This window comes from Centropristis striata, chromosome 17 (assembly GCF_030273125.1).
Source record: "Centropristis striata isolate RG_2023a ecotype Rhode Island chromosome 17, C.striata_1.0, whole genome shotgun sequence".
Lineage (NCBI taxonomy): Eukaryota > Metazoa > Chordata > Actinopteri > Perciformes > Serranidae > Centropristis > Centropristis striata.
Window position 1 is genome coordinate 31397180 of NC_081533.1, and position 21262 is coordinate 31418441.

General features: G+C 40.0%; 2 protein-coding genes across 2 annotated transcripts; one reads left to right on the top strand and one right to left on the bottom strand.

The window, feature by feature from the left end:
* The first annotated feature begins 126 nt into the window (after positions 1–126).
* LOC131989990 (ceramide-1-phosphate transfer protein-like) lies at positions 127–7063 on the top strand. Its single transcript, XM_059355374.1, has 6 exons — positions 127–289; positions 1719–1783; positions 3151–3314; positions 4755–4926; positions 4995–5191; positions 6258–7063. The coding sequence occupies exons 1-6, from the start codon at positions 199–201 to the stop codon at positions 6484–6486; spliced, it is 918 nt and encodes a 305-aa protein (XP_059211357.1). The 5' UTR covers positions 127–198; the 3' UTR covers positions 6487–7063.
* Positions 7064–8494: 1431 nt separating this feature from the next.
* On the bottom strand, positions 8495–20641 carry LOC131989979 (zinc finger protein 250-like). The gene is made up of 10 exons (XM_059355359.1): positions 20264–20641; positions 18759–18842; positions 18278–18404; positions 18067–18197; positions 16032–16273; positions 14475–14623; positions 14251–14366; positions 13558–13802; positions 12501–12601; positions 8495–12215 (listed from the first exon to the last, which is right to left on the bottom strand). The coding sequence occupies exons 1-10, from the start codon at positions 20514–20516 to the stop codon at positions 10976–10978; spliced, it is 2688 nt and encodes an 895-aa protein (XP_059211342.1). The 5' UTR covers positions 20517–20641; the 3' UTR covers positions 8495–10975.
* Positions 20642–21262: the final 621 nt, after the last annotated feature.

Below are 21262 nucleotides of genomic sequence, written 5' to 3' on the forward strand. Positions count from 1 at the left end.
GTGCCTGAGTGAACAAAGAAGAGAGAGACAGAGAGAGACAGAGAAAGACAGAGAGACACAGAGAGAGAGAGAGAGAGAGAGAGAGAGAGAGAGAGAGAGAGAGGGAGCATGTGATGACAAGTGACGGCTTGTAAACAATGTCTGTTTGTTTTAACCGGACCAGTTAAGGTGAGAGCGTGTGTGTGTGTGGTGGTCACCATGGTTTTCGTCAGACGGACGGCGCTGCTTCGCTACCTGCTGCTGTCGGCCATGTTGGCTCTGCTCCTCTTCGTCAGCTCCTTCTGGCTCCGTGAGTTTCCGTGTCAGCCATGTTGGCTCCACTGCTCCTTTTCTCTGCCACTTTCCATCCAGTTATTCTCTGATTCTGCTTCAACAGTGCTTCACACTGCCCATACTGCCCTTTCAGCACCATAAACCATAGCTTAAAGTAATGTAATATACAGTATATATAATACCTGAATGAAACTCCTACAACAGTTCTGGACTGCTTGTAAATGTGATTGAGCCTGAAAGAAAGAGTCACAATACAACTTGTACTTCAATGGAAGCAAAACTATGTCACAAAAAACTCGTGAGCTAAATCCAAGTCTCGTTAATCCAGTCGTGTGCTCATAACTTTGCAAACAAATTAAATTATCTAAAATCTTACTTTAAATCAGCTCATTTTCTAAAATCTGCGAACAAAAAACACAACTTTAGACCTTCAAATTATGTGCAACTCAGACGCCAAACTCCAGTCCTGCTGCATCTGATCTCCAGTCCTTCTCCATGTCTCTGTTTGGAGTTCGTGGTGCCTTTCGCGGCCGTGGTAATTGTGAATGACTGCGAGATGACCGAAGACCAAAAAAAGGACATAAAAGACCAAAAAAGGACATAAAGTGACCAAAAAGGACACAAAAGACCAAAAAAAGGACATAAAGTGACCAAGAGAGACATAAAGTGACCAAAAAAGACAAAAGACCAAACAAAACCCTGAAGTGACCAAAAAAGGACACAAAAGACCAAAAAAAGGACACAAAGTGACCAAAAAAGACAAAAGACCAAAAAAGGACATAAAGTGACCAAAAAAGGACACAAAAGACCAAAAAAGAACATTAAAGACCAAAATGGACATAAAGTGACCAAAAAAGGACATAAAAACCACCAAAAAAGGACACAAAAGACCAAAAAGGGTCATAAAAACCCCCAAAAAAGGACAAAAAGACCAAAAAAAGGGACATAAAATGGCCAAAAAGGACATAAAAGACCAAAAAAAAGGACATAAAATGATTTCCTGCATCACAGTTTTACTGAACTATGTCACTGTTACCTGTAGTCACATCGTCCTACTTCACTTCCAGCATTTACATCATTTATTTCCTCTTTCGTCGTTTAGAGCCTAACCAGAAACTGTTTGGCCCTAACCTTAGAGAAGTGCTGACGGAGCACAAATTCAACAAAACCAAAGCTTGTTGTTCCAGCAGTGAACCTTTTAGAAATGCTCCTTTGAGTATAAGACGCAACAGGAGGGAGTTTGGCGTCTGCTTTGCACGTAATCTAAAGTTTAAAGTTGTGATTTTTGTAGCAGATTGGTGAGACAATATATTCTCTCTGCACAAAGTATGAGAAAAAGTTTTCTGAAAGAATCAAGGTAAGACAGGGCGAGTAACTGATATACAAACAATCCTTTTGGGGGTAAAATATTCCTTTAACAAGAAGTTTATTTGTTTCTCTTGTAGCTCAGGGTGGAGGCAGAGACTGTGGCAGCGCCTGGCAGCCATGTCTGAGTTTTTTCCGCCGAACAGTAAGACACACACAGTTATTCTAGAACTTCTATTCATATACAGTCATGTAAAAATTATTAGACTATTGTTTTCTTCAATTTCTTGTTCATTTTAATGCCTGGTACAACTAAAGGTACATTTGTTTGGACAAATATAATGATAACAACAAAAATAGCTCATAAGAGTTTAATTTTAGAGCTGATATCTAGACATTTCCATGGTTTTCTTGATAGTAACCAAAATCATTATCCAGAAAACCATATCATTATCATTATATTTGTCCAAACAAATAGTTGTACCAGGCATTAAAATGAACAAGAAATTGAAGAAAACAAAGGTGGTCTAATCATTTTTCCCATGACCATAAGGACTCATATAACAGTTTAAACTATTGTCAGTTTTACCCTTTTAACATTCACTGTTGAATAAGCAACAATTTTGTGGGGGAGAACATCCTTTTCTTTTGAGTTTAACACTGAAAAACTAATCTCAGACCAATGTCAAATATAAGGACCAAAAAAGAAAGAAAAATCTCACACAAGATAATTGTTAAAACTTTGGAAAAAAAATTGGTATTTTGTTTAACTACAACGGTCATAAAAAGTAGCTTTTTAAACGGACAAGTGCCCACTTTTTCACTTTCTAAACTCTATAATTAAGAGTGGTAATTACATGGAGAGCTTAATACTTTATTTATCTAATTTATTTTTCAGCATCATAAACCATAGCTTAAAGTAATGTAATATGTATACACGTGAATGAAACTACAATAGTTCTGGACTGCTTGTAAAATGTGATTGAGCCTAATAGAAATGTCAGAATACGACTCGTACTTGGAAGGTGGCAGAATTTAACAAGGTAAAACTGTATCACAAACAACTCGTGAGTTGACCAAAAATAGGACATAACATAAAGTGACCCAAAAAAAGGACATAAAAGACCAGTAAAAGGACATAAAAGACCAAAAAAGGACAAAAGAGACAAAAAGGACATAAAAAACGACCCAAAAAAGGACATAAAGTCACCAAAGAAAAGGACATAGAGACCAAAAAAAGACATAAAAGACAAAAAAAGACATAAAAGACCAAAAAGACATAAAATTACCAAAAGAGGATATAAACTGACCAAAAAAGGACATGAAAGACCAAAAAAGTATGATACAAGGTCTAAAACTATAGTCCCCACAAGGACATAAGAACAGGAACTAACTGGCACAATGTTTCAGTTACATGTTGCCTCAGCAGCATAAAATAGATAAGTTATGTGGAATGAAACTAGTACTTTATCATCAATGTAGCTGAGATAATTCTACAAATTCATTGACAAAATAAAGTTATATTTGTGTATTGAGACGTATTTGATATGTTTTTATTCGTCTTTCTTTCAGCCTGAGCCTCGATTGGCGCCTGAAGAAGCCCCGCCCCTCATTAAGGAGTGTCCCGGCCAGTCGTTTCAGGCGTGGCGTCTGCTGCAGCACCTAAAGTCGAGCCTGGCGGAAGCTGACGACGTCCTGCTGGAGCCGTACCTGCAGAGCTGGGACCAGCTGCTCAAGTACACCACAGCCTTATCCACAGGGAGAGTTAGACCCAGCTGGGAATAGTTTCCATATAATTCAGAAGTCAATAACCAATGACTGCAGTTACAACATAACGTCAATTTGGGTCCTTTTTAAGTAAAAGTTGTGTTAAAAAAAGTTACTTATTTTGTCCAAGAGACATACATTATTAACCGTCTAACCAATGTCCCAGTCTCTCTGTAGATATCTTTATATATATATATCATATTTTCTCCCCATTTATCTCATTTCCAAGAATCCTGTGATAACAAGAAGTCATAAGACAAAAATAACTCTCCCTCCCTGGGTGTTAACTCAGTTTTCAGATAGTAACTGCTTGTCTAAAGTCGATCTCACAACTCAGAACAAGTTTTAGGAAAGTTATGAACCTGAAACTCAAGCACACAACTTCACACTGTTATTATTATGTGCCCAAACATCCCCAAACTATTTTAGTGATAGTAAAGTTTGGGCTAGTCCCCCTTGTGTTCTTTATAAATGCGTCTGTATTTCAATGTTTTTTTCCACCATAGTTCATATATTTTGGCCGAGACCAAACTATATCTCTCCTGTCCAGATTATAGCTTGTGTGTTCTATAAATATTGTAAAATACAATGACACATTTAGAAATTGGAGGAACGTCAGTAAATAGTGATCACATTTACACATATGTTTAGTGAGCTCATGTTTTATTGTAGTATTTAATAATAATGATTACATTTTAAATTAAAATTATTAAAACAAAGTATTTTAGTTTTTACGGTTGTTGAAGTTGGTCAGTGTGAGATATTAAATCAATTTTTTTAGATCTGAGTGTGTTTTTTAATTTGAATTAAGATAGTTTGTTTACTTAGTAATAGTGTTACAAAAGGGTGGAACATTTCTGATAAATTTCAAGAAACTTTCCATGGGAAGCTAAGCTGGGGAATTTTGGAAATATTGAAAAATGGGAATTATGGACATTTATGTGAAATTTATAGGAATTAACTGGAAATTGGGGGATATTTAAACAAACTGTTTTATATCCAAACGTAAAGATTAACATTTTGTTTTGTCATAAGCAAAAAAACACAATTAAAAAACATTAACAGATTGTAAGTAGAACTATATCACGTTTTAATTATTTCACTGAACAACAAAAACATGAATGTTCAGTTAAATATTACTCACCCCCCCCCCCCCATTAATTCCCATAAATTCTGTTTTATTCCCATGGAAAGTTTCCAACTTTGAAAAATCCCATATATTGCAACCCTACTTAGTAATGTCTCTGACACTTCAGCCTATGAGAATGTTTCAGCCGAAAAGCAGCAGACGCTATGCTGCTTCTTCATGGTTAGCCTGTTAGCCAACATGCTAACATTAGCACTAAAGGAAAGAAAACAGGACTCACAGTTTGAAGACTCGGTCCTCAGGATAAAAACATCTCTTTCAGTTTCATGGAGTCTCTCGGGACGATGGTCGGCTTCTTCTCTCTGAAGGTGAGGGAGAAGGTTGTCCTGATACGGGAGCTGTCACTCAAACACAGCACTGGGGCTGATGGGAAACGCGGTCCGTCTGACCAGTCAGGACCACAAACCCCAGAGTCGTTTGGACTGAAACACGGGGTGAGTGTCGCAAAACAAACGGCTGGATTATGATAAGTTCTCGACTGATTTTCTTTGATTTTCTCCAGGCGTACCGCTCTGTCCGCTCCATGGTGGAGGCGGAGCTACAAGCGGGCGCGGTCAGCTTCTCCCGCCGTACAGATTCAGGCTGCAGGACGCTGCTGCGGCTGCATCGATCTCTGCTGTGGCTGAAGCTCATGTTGGAGGGTTTGGCTGAAGGACCGGACGCCCACGGACAATACAGAACCCCCGGAGAGCTGAGCAGGTAACGGAGCGAGGCTGAAGCTAAAGGGCCCAGGCAGCAGCGAAACCATGGAATTAACGTCTGTAGATCAAAACAAATGATTTGTTTCACCGCCAGAGTTTGAGCCGTTGGGTCCAAAAATGTTTGTAAAGTCTACAAGAGCTGAAAGATTAAATCCTATTATTCACATTCAAATTAAACAGGATTATTTCTAATTTTATCATTATATTTCTTATATATTATTTTTTACTGAACTTTTTTCAATTCATGTGCCATTGAGCAACTTTCATAGGATTGAACAGAGCTCCACCTTCCACACTGTATCGGTTCTCTTGATACAAACATGGTCCCAGGTTGTGAAATCATGCTAACAGGCTAAAGCTAGCAGGTGCTTCTATCTCAATGAAAAGGTAATTTTATATCTTGATATCAATAAATCATATATAGCATGTAGTCAAGCAACTAATCAATTAACTAGAAAAGTTAAGTTATTAAAAAAGACTAAAATGTGGACTTTAACAACTGCCACATAATTGTTATTGACTAAAACTATAAAGGATAGAAATTAACGAGCATCTAAAAACAAAGTTGAAGTGTAAAAGAAAAAGCAGCTCTTCTATAGTTCGATCCAGCTTCACGAAAAAGTTCTGACCTATGATATAGAAAAATATCTACAGACATTTTAAAAATCATATCTTAAGATATATATATTGTGAATAAGGGCGTCTCAATTTTAATCAAAAAACAAAAATCGATCAAAATGAGCTTCAATTCCACGAATGGAGGAATCGAAAAATTGGCCATTCGTCCCGAGTTTAGTACATTCCATTATTATATGATAGTTATTTCATCCCAGAGTCCATGTAGCCTCTTTTTAAGAGTTAAAGACAGTTTTCACGGCAGAAAAACAAAGATCAGTTGATCTTTAGGAATCAAGTATGATCGTCTTTTTATGACACAAATTTCAGAGCTGAAATCTTGGATTCGTCAGCATGGATTTGGATTCTCAGGTCATCCCATATTTTCACATCGTAGAGCTGAAGTCCCGGGTCGTGATGTCATATTCATTTCCTTCCTCTTCCCTCAGGGACGCCTACCAGGTGGCGCTGGCCCCCCACCACCCGTGGGTTCTCCGTCAGGCTGCAGAGTTCGTCTTCCTCGCCCTCCCAGACCGACGCTACTTCCTGCAGCTGGTGTGCGTGCAGAGCCAGCAGGAGGCGGTGCCCGTCCTGCGCACCATCATCCACGCCCTGACGCTCGTGCACACGCAGACACAACGCATCCTCGCCAAACACGACATGCTGGAGCTGCCCTGAATGCAGCACGCCCACGGTACAGAAACAAGAGCTGAGAAAGTCCTTCAGCGGTGCTCAAACACCACAATGTTTCTGCATGAGGATTCTCAAAATGAGAGGACAGAGTCGAGTGTTTATCTCTGCCGAGGAGCTGATGGTTTCAGTTTGGTTTGTTTGTTTGTTTGTCAGCAGATGACACTTGGTTTAAAGATGCATCAAAGGCCGAGAAAGAACCCAATACATGTGGGAGCAGATCCAATATTTTCCACTGGGTTACTACTGTGAATAATTGGAAAAATGAGCTTCCAACGCAGAAAATCAACATCAGAACAACTCGGAAATCAAGACAAAAAGTTGAATAAATTGTTGGGTTGATTGTAAGAACTGTATCACTTTATGCATCATTTAAACATTTTATACAAGTTTCTGTTAACATAAAGGGATCAAGGTCGACTGGAATCAAGAGAATCAAGAGGTCAATTTCCTGTTTGTTGTTTTCCTGGTCTGGTTTTTGAGCTAAATCACACTCGTATACAGAATACTGTACAGTCATTTTATAATTTTTACATTTAGGCTGAATCCCATTACCACCCCTACCCCTCCCCCTCTGTCTGGGTCTTCCCCTTGCCCCTCAATACAGAGTTGATGGTGGTAGGGGTCAGAAACAACACACCCCTCCATCATCATCACTTTACACTCGCGGACTGTTGCATCAACAGAGGCGGCAATTTTAGTCACGTCAACACAATCCAAAATGCCATCCACACAATAGTAATAACCACAATATTTCACTTAAAATCTCAACTTGTCAGGTCAAGGGTTATCAGATATCTTATCTCAACAAATATAGATAACAGCTAGTTAGCCACCTAAACGGAAGGAGCGCCGGAATATTAGCATCGTCCATGACTAACAAGTGACTCAAAACAAACTTGAAAATTTAAAACTACTTGCACATAGTATCATTACATGACTGCCGTGATCAAAATGTTGAAAATACTAATATTTGTGTGTCTCCTTGGCTTGAGCCATCGCTGCCTAAAAGTTTGCCGGACGGCTTTTAACTTCGGTGAGAAGTGACGCGGGGGTTGCTGGAAAATTCCTCAAAGCCCTTCCTTTCAAGTGTGGTCCAATATATCATATATAGCATGTAGTCAAGCAACTAATCAAATAATTAGAAAAGTTAAGTTATTAAAAAATACTAAAATGTGGACTTTAACAACTGACTCATTGAGCTGTTGTTGACTATAACTATAAAGGATAGAAATGAACGAGCATCTAAAAACAAAGTTGAAGTGTAAAAGAAAAAGCAGCTCTTCTATAGTTCGATCCAGCATCACGAAAAAGTTCTGACCTATGATATAGAAAAATATCTACAGACATTTTAAAAATCATATCTTAAGATATATATATATATATTGTCAATACAGGCGTCTCACTTTTAATCAAAAAACAAAAATCGATCAAAATGAGCTTCAATTCCACGAATGGAGGAATCTAAAAATTGGCCATTCGTCCCGAGTTTAGTACATTCCATTATTATATGATAGTTATTTCATCCATGAGTCCATGTAGCCTCTTTTAAAGAGTTAAAGACAGTTTTCACGGCAGAACTTGAAAATGAAAAACTGCTTGCACATAGTATCATTACATGACTGCCGTGATCAAAATGTTGAAAATACTAACATTTGTGTGTGAAGAAGTGACGCGGGGGATGCTGGAAAATTCCTCAAAGCCTTCCCTTTCAAGTGTGGTCCTTCAGAAGCTTAATTTCAAGGGCTATGTAGCCCGACGCCTCAGCCCAAGCCCTTAACCCAAATGAGAATCGAGACAGCCCTACCCCTCACATGAAATCGCAAAAACAAGGCGGAGCGGGAAGGAGTGGTAACGGCATTCAGCCTTTTAACTTTTTTATCCATGTGAGAGAGCGACACCTGGTGGTAATGTCTGGTATTGCAGTTCAGTCCGGCGTTGGTATTAATATCAGACTGTTTTTAAATCCCAGTTAGAAAAGGAAAGAACACTTGCAGACTGTCTACAGTATTCGGTTATATACTGTATATAACTGGTTTATTTTGGTCACAGATATGTAACAGAGCAACTGAAAAACAATTAGAGTCAAGTACAGTTTGTCAGTTTTTCATTTTGCTGCAGAAGTAGAAATGTAAAACCATAATATTCACAGGCAATAAATGACGAGGAAAACATGCACTTTAAGGCACCATATGCTGCGTTCAGGACCCCGTGGGATTAAACAATGTTCTGATGTCACATTCATCAAAGCAGCAAAACATTCATGAAATGAAGGAGGAATAATTTCAGTTATTTACGTCGATTTTAACTCATCAGTTTGAAGAAACATACCATTTCCCACTCACCCTGAAGGCAACATTATAAAGAGAAATGTGTTTATGGTAAAAGTGGGAAATTAAAGAAACATTTGGACTAATTAACACTGCAGTAAAAACTATATAAAGTTACACGAGCAGTAAACACAACAACTGTTTATTTACAAAGAAGATAAATCAAACTTAAAGTATAAAAACAGACAAGATTATTTATCTGTGGATACAGTCTTATTCCTTAATGTATTTATTTTTTATTCAGTCACAAAAATGTAAAAACGAAATAAAGTAGATTGTTTATTTGAAACGATGGAACTGCTAACTCAAACAAATTATTAAAACAACTTTTCATTTTCTGTAAATGGTTGATTGTTTCCCCACTTTTGTTTCTTTTTCCAAAATATATTTTTTTTTAATCGTGCCAAAGCAAATATGTTATTAAGATTTTTATTCACGACGATTGATTTCTGAACTGATTAACTGTTTGATTTGTTTTATTTAAACCAAAAGTTTATTTCTATTTTATTTGATTGATTCATTTAACCAAATTCAATTGTTCTGTTTTTAAAGCTCGGCATCACAAGACATTTTCAACACTAAATCTCAGTTTTTATACCAAAATCAAAAATCTATTAATTCTGTTGACTGATAGTCAACTCAATGTTTCAGCTCTTCTTTGTTTTCTTTTTTCTATCAAATGAGAAGTCAGAAATTTTCAGATTTCAGATTTTTTCACGACTTTTATTTTTCTACAAAAACCTCTTTAATTAGGTTTACGTTTGTAAAAATACTCTGCTTGGATTAATATTTTGTTTAACATGTTTTCCTACATAAAAAAACAAAACAAAAGCAACAAAACGGGCTGGAAAAATATCTATGGTTTCTCCTGTCCTTGGCCCCGCCCCCTGCAGCTGCTCCTGTTAGGTTGACCGTTGACAGAGCAGTGCGAGCGGTGCTCAGAGTTCAGGATCTGATCGTCACAGGATGCCTCAGAGGGTTTCAGCCTCCAGAGTCGAGTCTGTTTCGAGCTCTCAGAGCCCTGAGTGAACTGATCGTCTTTTAGAAACATACAATAATGTTTCCGTGTGTTTTCTCGCCCTGCACTGGAGGCTTCAGGTTCCTTTTTAAGCTTTTATAGAAATATTATAATAAATACAGTGATTGGCTTTGGAACAAATCAAGCGGCACAATTTAGAAAAACTAAATTGTGATTATTTTTACTGAAATGTTTAATTGCACTATGAATCAGGATGATGAAGGATCATTTTTGCACCACGATTGTCATTTTCATTGAAATAATGTATTAAAATGAGCTTATGTTTTGTTCCAAACACAGTTTTTCTGCAGTGTAAGATGTGAAGTCTCTGCAGCGCCACAATATCTTATTCTGAAGTTATTGCGACACATTAATGCTCTAACCCATTTGCATTGTTTCAAAATTAAACTGCAGACAAAATGTTTTTATCAGAAATAATCTCAGTCTTTGTTCTTTCTGTCGGTGTTTGTCTGTTGCTTCTTCTGATTGTTCTGACAGTATTACATTAATTTGGATTGTGTGTTTGCACTTTCTCTCCAGATTCAGTCTGAAGGTATCTTGGTGGTTTGACCAGTGCGAAAACATTCAGAACTTTTATTGAAGCGTTTAAGTCTTAAAGGCTTTATGCACGATCCAGAATCCATCAAGTAGTCGAGTGGAAATATTTTGGACAAAACTTAAGGACGTTTTATCTCCTAAACAGACATCAGAACCGAAAACTCTACAAACTTTATCTTCTTCCAGAAAAAGAAAAGAAAATGTTCATATAGGTTCCAATCAGTTTGAACCACCTCTCTTTTAGTTTGGAGATGTTTAAACTTCATTTGGGGGAAAAGTGACTTGAGTGTTCTGGTCAGTTTCACTCAAACTCAACCTGTGCAACGTTGAAATGAGAACTGTTGGTTTCCTCTAAGCGCCGAGACGAGGAATGTAAAAGCTTGTCAATAAAGTGGAGGTGAGACATTTAAAGAAACAGAAACAGAAGACAAACTTTAAATGGCGTCTTAACAAAACACAGTACTGTGTCAGTGGACTCTAAACAGCCGTGATGACAGTTTTAAACGTTCAATGTTCATGTTTTACCTTTAAACTTTGTCTCTTCAGATAGAAACGGCTGATGAACTGTGTTTCAGGACGAGGGCGCGTCCAGCAGCGGGCGCGCCGCCCCGTGGTGGCTCTTCATGTGTGTTTTCAGACAGTGGCTCTGCGTGAAGGCTTTGTCGCAAACGCTGCACTGGTATGGTCTCTCCCCGTTGTGTGTCCTCATGTGGACGGTCAGGTGCTCCTGCCGCGAGCACGCCTTCCCGCAGACGGTGCACACGAACAGCTTGATGCCCAGGTGGCTCCGCACGTGGTTGTTCAGGTGAGTCTTGCGTTTGAAGAAGCGTCCACACTCGGAGCAGCCGTACGGCGCCTCGCCGGTGTGCACCCGCAGATGCGCCTTCAGCTCGCCGTTGGAGATGAAGCCCTTGCTGCAGATGAGGCAGCTGAAGGGCCGCTCGCTGCTGTGCGTCTTGATGTGAGCCTTCAGCCCGTTGTTGGACAGGAAGGTCTTGCAGCAGATGTGGCAGAGGTACGGCCGCTCGCGCTCCGTGTGCGTCTTCTCGTGCGACTTCAGCGTGTTGAGCAGTTTGAATCTCTTCCCGCAGAGCTCGCAGCTGAAGCGCCGCTCGCCCGAGTGCGTGGTCTTGTGTCGGGTCAGGGAGCGCAGGTCGTACACCGTCTTTCCGCACACGTTGCACAGGTACTTATCCCGGCCGGCGTGCAGACGGCTGTGAGCGCGCAGCTGCGCCATCAGGCCAAACGCCTTGGGGCAGCTGTCGCACTTGTAGGGTTTGTCGTCCACGTGGACCCAGCGGTGGATGCTGAGGCTGGACATGTGGGCGAAGGTTTTGTTGCAGACATCGCATTTAAAGGGCCGGTTTCCCGTGTGCAGGGTGGTGTGGTACTTGAGGCCGGTGATGGTGAGGAACGACTTTGAACAATGAGAGCAGTCATGAGTTTTCTGGTATTTTTTAAGATGTCCCTTTAACTCGTCCACAGACTGGAAGCGCTCACCGCACACGCCGCAGACACCCGGCGCCTCGTCCACGTGGCTCCAGGCGTGTTTGATCAGGCTGCCCTGGATCCTGTACCAGACTCCGCATACTTTACACGCCATCTTCCTGCCGCCGACCAGCCTCCCCTGCACCACGGCTGCTCTGGCGCCGCGCTGCCTCCTCGCCGCCGCTGCCAGCTGCTCAGGATCCGGCTTCCATTCGGCGTCTCCGTCTTCGCTGGAGCACGCCACGCCCTCGCCGGCGTCTCCTTCATCAGCTTCCTGCTGCTGTGACGCTGAAGACCGGACCGAACCTTCCACGTGAGCAGAACTGATGTGGAGTAAAAATAATACATTATTCTGAGCAGAAACATGAAATACAGCTTTAAAAGATTCACTGTGGAGCCGTTTCATGAAGGTTTTAAACTGCTCCCCCATGTTTAATCCTCTGAACCCCAACGAGCCGCTTCAGGGCGTTTTTTTCTCTTTTTACATTCTCCTCTCTGTGTCCTCCTGTTTCACTGCAATATATAAAATCTATATGAATCTATAAGTCCTGCAGCTCTATGGAATCAGCACAATCTCCTTCTAAATACCTGTAACTGAATTAAATCACCTCTCTCTGAGTCCGGCTTCGTCATGTTTAATCAGCGCCGCTGCAGCAGACAGAGAGTCAGCGGTGATGTCATCGTTTAGCTCCTCCTCCTCCTCTCCTGTCTGTATTTAAGGAAAAAGAATCCCATTTTTAAAAGGACAGCCAAAGGATGAACAGCTGCATTTAGAACCTGCGGTTATCAAAGAAATGCTCTAAAACTCTTTGTAGTTTTTGTCCCGTTATGTCTGTTTCCCCCACGTTCTGTCTGAAGATCTGATCATTATTTTGAATACGACTCACTGGATCAGCATTTAGAACACAAAAAAAAGTAAAATCTGATTTTATTAACTGTTATTTTTTGTCCAGTTTTACGTTTTTGTTGGTTAACGTTTTTTTTCCCTTGTTTCTTTGTGAGTTGTTTTCCTCCACTGCTGGAGGTTTGACAGCGTGATGACATCATCAGGTCATGTGACCTGAGCATTAAAGTTCTTATAGTGAAAAAATTTATGTTGCAGTAAAATGTGATATTTGATGCTTCTGGATTAAAAGTGCTGAAATATTGTTTTTTTTCCCTTTAAATCATTTTCATAATTTATTTTATTCATAATAATAGTTAAAAATAGTTATATCTTTAATTTTTTTTTTCTTTTAATTGATTCCATGTTGGCGACAACCCAAGAATAAACTTGTACATGTTTGAGAAATTTATTTTTGTTGATTTGAGTCTTTTCTCATTAAAGTCTCATCAGTTTGTTATTTTTTTTACAAATGTATGGCCTTATCATTCAGAGCACATTAGATGTATTTAATTGTAATATATATATATATACTTTTTTTTATTATAAATTTACCACTTCAGTCTCAAAGTTTTTCCAACTTTTTTGCTCCTAAATCTACTTTAATTTACAACCTTAACATCTAAGAGAATATTTGTTTATTCAATAGTAACATTTTTAGAGTTTTTCCTATAGATTTGTCTCAGAGAATCTCCCAGTTTCAAAATAAATCCTGAATAATAATAATAATAATAATAATAATAATAATAATAATACTAATAATGTATAGTGCGTGTGTGGACCTTGATCTGGAGGTAGAGCAGCGTCTTGGTGACTCCGGTGGACTTGATGCTCCTGAAGATCTCGTCGGGCGTCAGCGGCGTCACGCGGAGCCGCTGCAGTCTGCGGCTGCGGTCCGACTTGAACACGTCGAATCGTTTGTCGTCTCCGTTCAGCTGAGGGAACGCCGACCTCAGCTGGGCCAGGAAGTCCTCCTCCCGCAGGCCACGAGGACACCGCAGGTCCTTCACCAAGGACTTGGTCAGCACTGAAACAGAGGAGGAGGAGCACTGAAACAGAGGAGGAGGAGCACTGAAACAGAGGGAGGAGGAGCACTGAAACAGAGGGAGGAGGAGCACTGAAACAGAGGAGGAGGAGCACTGAAACAGAGGAGGAGGAGCACTGAAACAGAAGGAGGAGGAGCACTGAAACAGAGGAGGAGGAGCACTGAAACAGAAGGAGGAGGAGCACTGAAACAGAAGGAGGAGGAGCACTGAAACAGAAGGAGGAGGAGCACTGAAACAGAAGGAGGAGGAGCACTGAAACAGAAGGAGGAGGAGCACTGAAACAGAGGAGGAGGAGCACTGAAACAGAAGGAGGAGGAGCACTGAAACAGAGGAGGAGGAGCACTGAAACAGAAGGAGGAGGAGACCTGAAACAGAAGGAGGAGGAGCACTGAAACAGAGGAGGAGGTCAGCTTCAGACGGTTTGTTCACCTTTGTTGGTGAGCATGCCGGCCTCACAGTCCTGCAGCAGGCAGACTCGCAGCAGGTGGTGGGTCGGCCCCTCCCCGAGGCGCGGTCGGCCCCGACGACGCTTCTCTGACGACGACCTGGAACACGATCCACACCGGGGTTATTCATATTATTGGTTAAAAAGCAGATTAAAGGTGAATTATCTCATTAAAATGTTGATTTTCTTTCTGACAGAAGACTCAGACCTGCCGGGCGTCTGGTCAGGACTCTGAGGGTCCAGGTCTCCCTGAGGGTCCAGGTCTCTCTGAGGGTCCAGGTCTCTCTGAGGGTCCAGGTATCCCTGAGGGTCCAGGTCTCCCTGAGGGTCCAGGTCTTCACTGCGGCTCTCTCCGCTCTGCAACAAGTTCGATCAGGGTCAATAAATCACAAATGCACTTCATTGGTTCCATATTTTAGATATTCTTTACAAAAGCAAGAAAAACGTGTTTAGCATACAAATCTAATTTTATTTTACATGATCCATAACTTCACAACTCACAGCTTTTACAAGTTTTCATAAAATGTATCTTCTATATGTATTGTGTAATATTTCAATATTTCAACTTGTTACACTGCTGTTACATATTTGTATATATCTATATTCCCATATTTCTGTTTTACTCTACTGTACACAGTGTTTCCCCTAGAATTTTTTTCAGCAGCGGTGTTGCTGTGTCAGTGGCCATTAACAGTGTTGCCAACTCCGCAGTAAGGAAAGTAGCTATTGGCTGTCCTAGAAGTCGCTAAATGACGTCATCGCCTAATTTGCATAATTTACCATGTGCATGTACTTGTAATGGACGCTATAGGAGAGAGGAATAACGTTGTGGGAAAGAAAAGTGAGTAAAAAACACCCTAAATATGTTTAGAACTACAATTGCCCTGTCTTCTGTCATAATTTCAACCCTCCTCCTTAATCCGGCCTCGGGACCGGCTAAAGTAACCCAAAAGAGACACTGACTGTAAACCAGCCAGCTGCGACTTTGCAGACTGGACACTAAGGGGTTAAAATCCCCTCCGGCTCTGTGACTGCAGCTGGGAGAGACTGCTGCAGGAGGACTGGGCCACTTCGACTCATTCTTACTCCTCTTAACGAGTCGCCGGCCCCGCTGAGTAAGAACGAGTCTCCGAAAGTCTCCAGTAACACCAGAAAAATCGCTAGATTTCTCACTAGTTGCTTTTTTGAAAAATAGTCGCTAGTGGGGGGGGGGGGGGGGGGGGTCTGAAAAGTCGCTAAATCTAAATCGCTAAATTGGCAACACTGCCGCTAATTGCCCTAAGGAGCTTGAAGCTTGAACGTCACCTCTTACGTTGATGTCCTAAGAGGGTCCGACAGGATTTGATGCGCTCGTTGATGACTCAAAACAAGTCGAAAATACCGTTGGGTGTTGTTGTGCTCACTCAGAAGAATCATTAGTGGCGCATTGACATTAATGATCATGTGAAATGTGAATGAATGTAGGGGAAACACTGGTACATACTACTGTATGTACTACTGTCCACTGTCTCTATTTTACTTCAAATTATTCTATATTAATATGACATATCTTTATTTACTTCAGGCTGGTTGTTATATTAAATCTGCTGTAGAGAGTTTTTTACTTTTTATTCAGCAGCAACTGGAACAGAAAGCAGTTTCCCCCGAGGATCAATAAACTATCTCTATTCTAAATGTGACGAGTATGATAAGGTTATTGTATTTAACCCTAGAGCTGCTGACAGGAGGCAGAGTAACTCCGGTCTGTGGTGGGCGGTGGCGGTACCTTGAGGCGGAGGTAGAGCGCTGAGTTCCTGGCGCCGCTCCGCCGGATGCTGCTGCAGATCTGCTCCGGCGTGAGAGTCTTCACCCTCAGAGGCTGGAGTCTCTTTGTGCGGTCCGATGTGAACGCTTCGAACGGTTTCTCCGCCGCCAGCTGGGGGAAGGTGGACCGCAACAGGTCCAGGAAGTCCGCCTCGGGTAGACCACGGGGACACTTCAGCTCCTGCACCGGGTACTTCCTGAACACTGAGACAGAAAGAAACAACTCTTCAGTTTCTCCAGGGTATATACAGAAATACTGAAGTTGAATTTAACACCTTTTAATATCTTTTTTAATACCAACACGACATTGATCTGCAACTGTAGCGGCAAACTTTTTAACTTCAGTGTTGGAGGTAATTAATTATAAAGTAACGGATTACTGTAACATTTTTACTTCAAGTGAAATCAAGAACTTATATCACAGCTTTTTGCTTTAATAGCAGCACTGACTTATAAACAATTATTTGCTATTTAACCCTAAGCCAAGACAAACTGTTATTTCATTGTTATGTGTAGGGAGAGCACACACCACTTATCATTCTTTCTCAATGAAGGGGCATAAAATGACAATGGTTTAAAAAACTTTAAAACAGAAAGGTTTAATGAAAGGACTTGAGTAAAAAGTCAAAAGTAAAGTGGCGAGTAAAGGAGTAACAGATTCCATCACGATTTAAAGAGGTAACTTGCAACTAATTACAACTGTAACCACAGAACCCAGTGTGTCCTCAAGGATTTTTTTAAGCATCAGGTAAATGGTTGACTGTCCCCTGGAGGGTGTAAGCGTGTAAATATCAATCAGCAATTTATAAAGTATAAAAAATTACACTCGGCTGCAAAAGAAGATTTAGAACACAATTATAACGATGGACCAGTTTAAAACTATGATAACCAATAACTCTGCCTTTCACTGCAACTGTTTTTAATGTTTTTAAAGTGTTTTGTCTGTGCTGTTTGTTCTTCGTTGTGTTTTCTCTGTACTCTCGACATCATTGTAAATGACGGGTTGCCCTCAATGATTCTCAAAGAAACAAATAAAGGATAAATGAACCAGTGTTTCCAACAGGATTTCCTGAGACTATGATGGAGGTCCGGGGGCATACTCCCCCGGAGAACATTTTTGCCCTAAAATCCTAAATTTGGTGCCTCTCGCACATTCTAATGTCACTATTCCATCTTAATCATTGCACATTATAATGAATTGTTGTAAAAGAAAATAAGGGTTCTTTTTTATTTAAGGCATCATAGTTTGGGTCTAACACTGCTTACTGTAATGCTTAGTAAATACATGGTCAGGGAAAACAAGTGGAGGCTGACTTGCCGCAGTGTGCTTTGTTCTCTTCCAGTAAAGTTACAGGCAGTCTAACCCATATACCGTCTATGGTGAAACCTCACTCAGAAACTCCAGTGATGCTAACAGAGTGATCATGTGGTTGCGGTTGTTATGACATCTCAAGTGTTTGACGTCTTGGCAGTTAAAAAAATGAAACAATCCCCTATTCTGAAGTAGCGGCTGAAAAAGGGCATAATATAGGTGTATCTAAATAAATTAGAATATCATAGAAAAGTTTTGTTTATGTCAGTAATTCAATTCAAAAAGTGGAAATAACACATTATATAGATCCATTACTCACAGAATGAAACATTTCATGTCTTCATTTATTTAATTTCTTCTAATAATAATGATTATGGCTTACATTTAATGAAGACCTAAAATTCAGTGTCTCAAAAAAATGTTAATATTACAAAAGACCAATTTTAAAAAGTCTGTTTAATATGGAAAGTGGCCACTGAAAAGTATGTCCATCTATATGACTGAATACTTGGTTGACTTGAACTACTGGAAATGGACTTTTCATCATTTTCTAATGTATTGAGATGTACCTGTATAGCAGCGGCGGCTTGTTTTTGGCTAATTTAATTTACTACCTTTTAGAACCCTGCGGCCACCCTGTTCTCCTGCTGCTGGGACAGAACCCTCTGAGCCGTGTGGGACGTACCGCTGTTAGACAGGACCTCGGTGCGGGGGTCCTCCAGCAGGCAGACTCTGAGGTCTAGGTGGCTCCGTGTGGCGCTGCTCCGGGGTCTGCCGGGCCGTCTCCTGTCAGACCGCGCTCTGGGGGAAATTAACCTGCGGGGTAAAGAGCTCTTAGCGGCCGTGCTAAGCTAACAGCGTGTTACAGAAACGTATGGAGTTGTGGGCTTTGTGACCTGGACGTGATCTGATAATCCGGATCCTTCAGATCTTCTTGTTTCAGCTGCTGCTCTTCATCACCACCTTCAGCTTCGTCTTCCTCGTCAAACCACAGGAAGTCGAGAGCGTCGGACGCCTCGCCACCTGCAGGATCCATCACAGAACAACACTTGATGCTTCCAGAACTGCTGCAGTTTCCCTCAAATAAATTGTCATATTTTATTTATTCTAATAATTCTGGACAACTCCAAAAAAAACCCTGAAGTTAAATGTTGATCGACAAAATGAAACGATGTCGTTCATCTGTGTTTTTTCTGAGACAAATGTTTACTTCTTCCAGAAAAAATATTTCATGCTTCACAGTTTGCTGCTTTTTCTTTAAACAATTGTAATAATTTCCTTTTTTAAAATCAATATTTTTTTCAGGTATTTTATTATTGTAGATGGTTTATAATATTAATATATTAAATGACCTTGATATTAAAGGTGGAGGCTCACCTGGCTGCTGTGTGCGCTGCTCCTCCTCCTCCTCTTCACCCAGAACAACAACCTCATGTTCTTCTTCTTCTTCTGGGATCAGAGCTTCATGTTTCAACCGAAAGACAATGGAAACAAAGTCAGAAGTACAAAACCACCCAAAGTTTAAACACTTTAACGATGTCAAAGTGTCGCCAAGTTACTAAGGCCCATGACCTAAAAGTGCACAATTGGCTTAAATTTAAGTGATTTTCTCTATGCCGAATTAGAACTAACAGTAGGAAAATGTAAATTAGTGTTTAATTTATGTCACCTGATGTAAGGATCTTCATCAGCAGGCAAACATGTATTTTATTTATTCATTTACTTTACTATTTCTCCTTTTCTTGATATTTATTTATAATAAAAGACATGTACGAAACCACCCGAAGTTTAGACACTGTAACGCTGTCAAAGTGTCGCCAAGTTACTATGGCCCATGACCCAAAAGTGCACAAATGGCTTAAATGTAAGTGTATTTTTAAAGCCGAATTATAAATAACAGTATGAAAATGTAAATGTGTGTTAAATGTATGTCGCCTGACCCAATGAGCTTTGTCCGCAGGCAAAGAAACGTTAAATCAGCAGGTTTTTATAGGGAGTTCAGCAACCAATAAAAAAGAACAGTTTTGTCTCACAAATGGCAAAAATGTATTTTTTAATGCCAAATTATAAATAACAGTATGAAAATGTAAAGTGATGTTGAATTTATGTCACCTGAAGTAAGAATCTTCGTCAGCAGGTAAACAAACGTTAAATCAGCAGGTTTCTAAAGGGAGTTCCACAAACAAAAACAAAAAACTAACAGCGCGTTTGTGAGCGGAATTAACTGTTTTGTCTCACAAATAGCTTAATCTTAGGTGTATTTTTTAATGCCGAATTATAAATAACAGTATGAAAATGTACACTGATGTTGAATTTATGTCACCTGAAGTAAGAATCTTCGTCAGCAGGTAAACAAACGTTAAATCAGCAGGTTTCTAAAGGGAGTTCCACAAACAAAAAAAACAAAAAACTAACAGCGCGTTTGTGAGCGGAATTAACTGTTTTGTCTCACAAATGGCTTAATCTTAGGTGTATTTTTTAATGCCGAATTATAAATAACAGTATGAAAATGTAAACTGATGTTGAGTTTATGTCACATGATGGAAGCTGCTTCGTCAGCAGGTAAACAAACGTTAAATCAACAGGTTTTTAAAGGGAGTTCCGCGACCAATAACAAAATAACGAACAGCGCGTTTGTGAGCAGAAATAACAGTTTTGTCTCACAAATGGCTTAAACTTAAGTGTATTTTCTTTATGCCGAATTATAAATAACAGTATGAAAATGTAAACTGATGTTGAATTTATGTCACCTGAAGTAAGGATCTTCGTCAGCAGGTAAACAAACGTTAAATCAGCAGGTTTCTAAAGGAAGTTCCACAAACAAAAAAAAACAAAAAAATAACAGCACGTTTGTGAGCGGAATTAAGTGTTTTGTCTCGGACCTTTTCGCTCCAGAGCGACCCGGGGCTGCAGCAGGAGCTCCAGCTGCTTGCCCTGCCGGTCGATCTCCCTCCTGAAGCCCGCAGCCTCCTCCTCGTAGCCGGCCACGGTCCTCTCCACCACCGCCAGGATCTCCTGCGCGGCCGTGCTCAGCTTCTCGGTGACGATCCCTCTCAGGATCTCCGCCTTAGACATGCTGTCGAGGCTGTCGAGCGCCTCGGAGCCGCCGCCGCTCCTCTTCATCCAGTAAAACATCTTCAGGTGCGCACACTGCTCCGCTTTCACGCACAAAAACTTCGCACATTTGCGCGAAAAGGAACGGCGTCGTTCGGGTCTTCCGGGCTGCGTTGCGGCTCGAATGTTGTCCGGCGAGAAACAGAAACAAAAAAAAGAGTTCCGACTTTATGAATAAAAAAAGATTTTATTGACTTTATTTATCCCGCAGAATCACAGTGACTCAAGATACGACGGAAGCCCATTAACGCCAGTTATAAAAATAAATACGAAACTTTGCTTTTTTCGTTGTTGTCCGTAAAAAGTCATAATTGTAAGATGAAAAGGCGAAATTAGTAGATAAACTGTCGAAATTATGAGATAAAATACATAATTTTGAGATAAAAAAAATATATTATTATGAGATAAAAAGTCACAAATATGAGATAAAAAGTCATAATTATTAGATAAAAAGTCGAAATTATGAGAAAGGTCATAATTATGAGATAAATGTCAAAATTCTTAGATGAAAAGTCATAAATATGAGATAAAAGTCATAAATATGAAATAAAAATCGAAATTATGAGATAAAAAGTCGAAATTATGAGATAAGGAGTCATAAATATGAGATTAAAAGTCATTAATATGAGATAAAAATGATGAAATAATGAGATAAAAAGTAGAAATTATGAGATGAAAAGTAATAATTACGAGATAAAAAGTCGAAATTATGAAAGAAAAAAGTCATAATTATGAGATAAAAATGTTGAAATCATGAGATAAAAAGT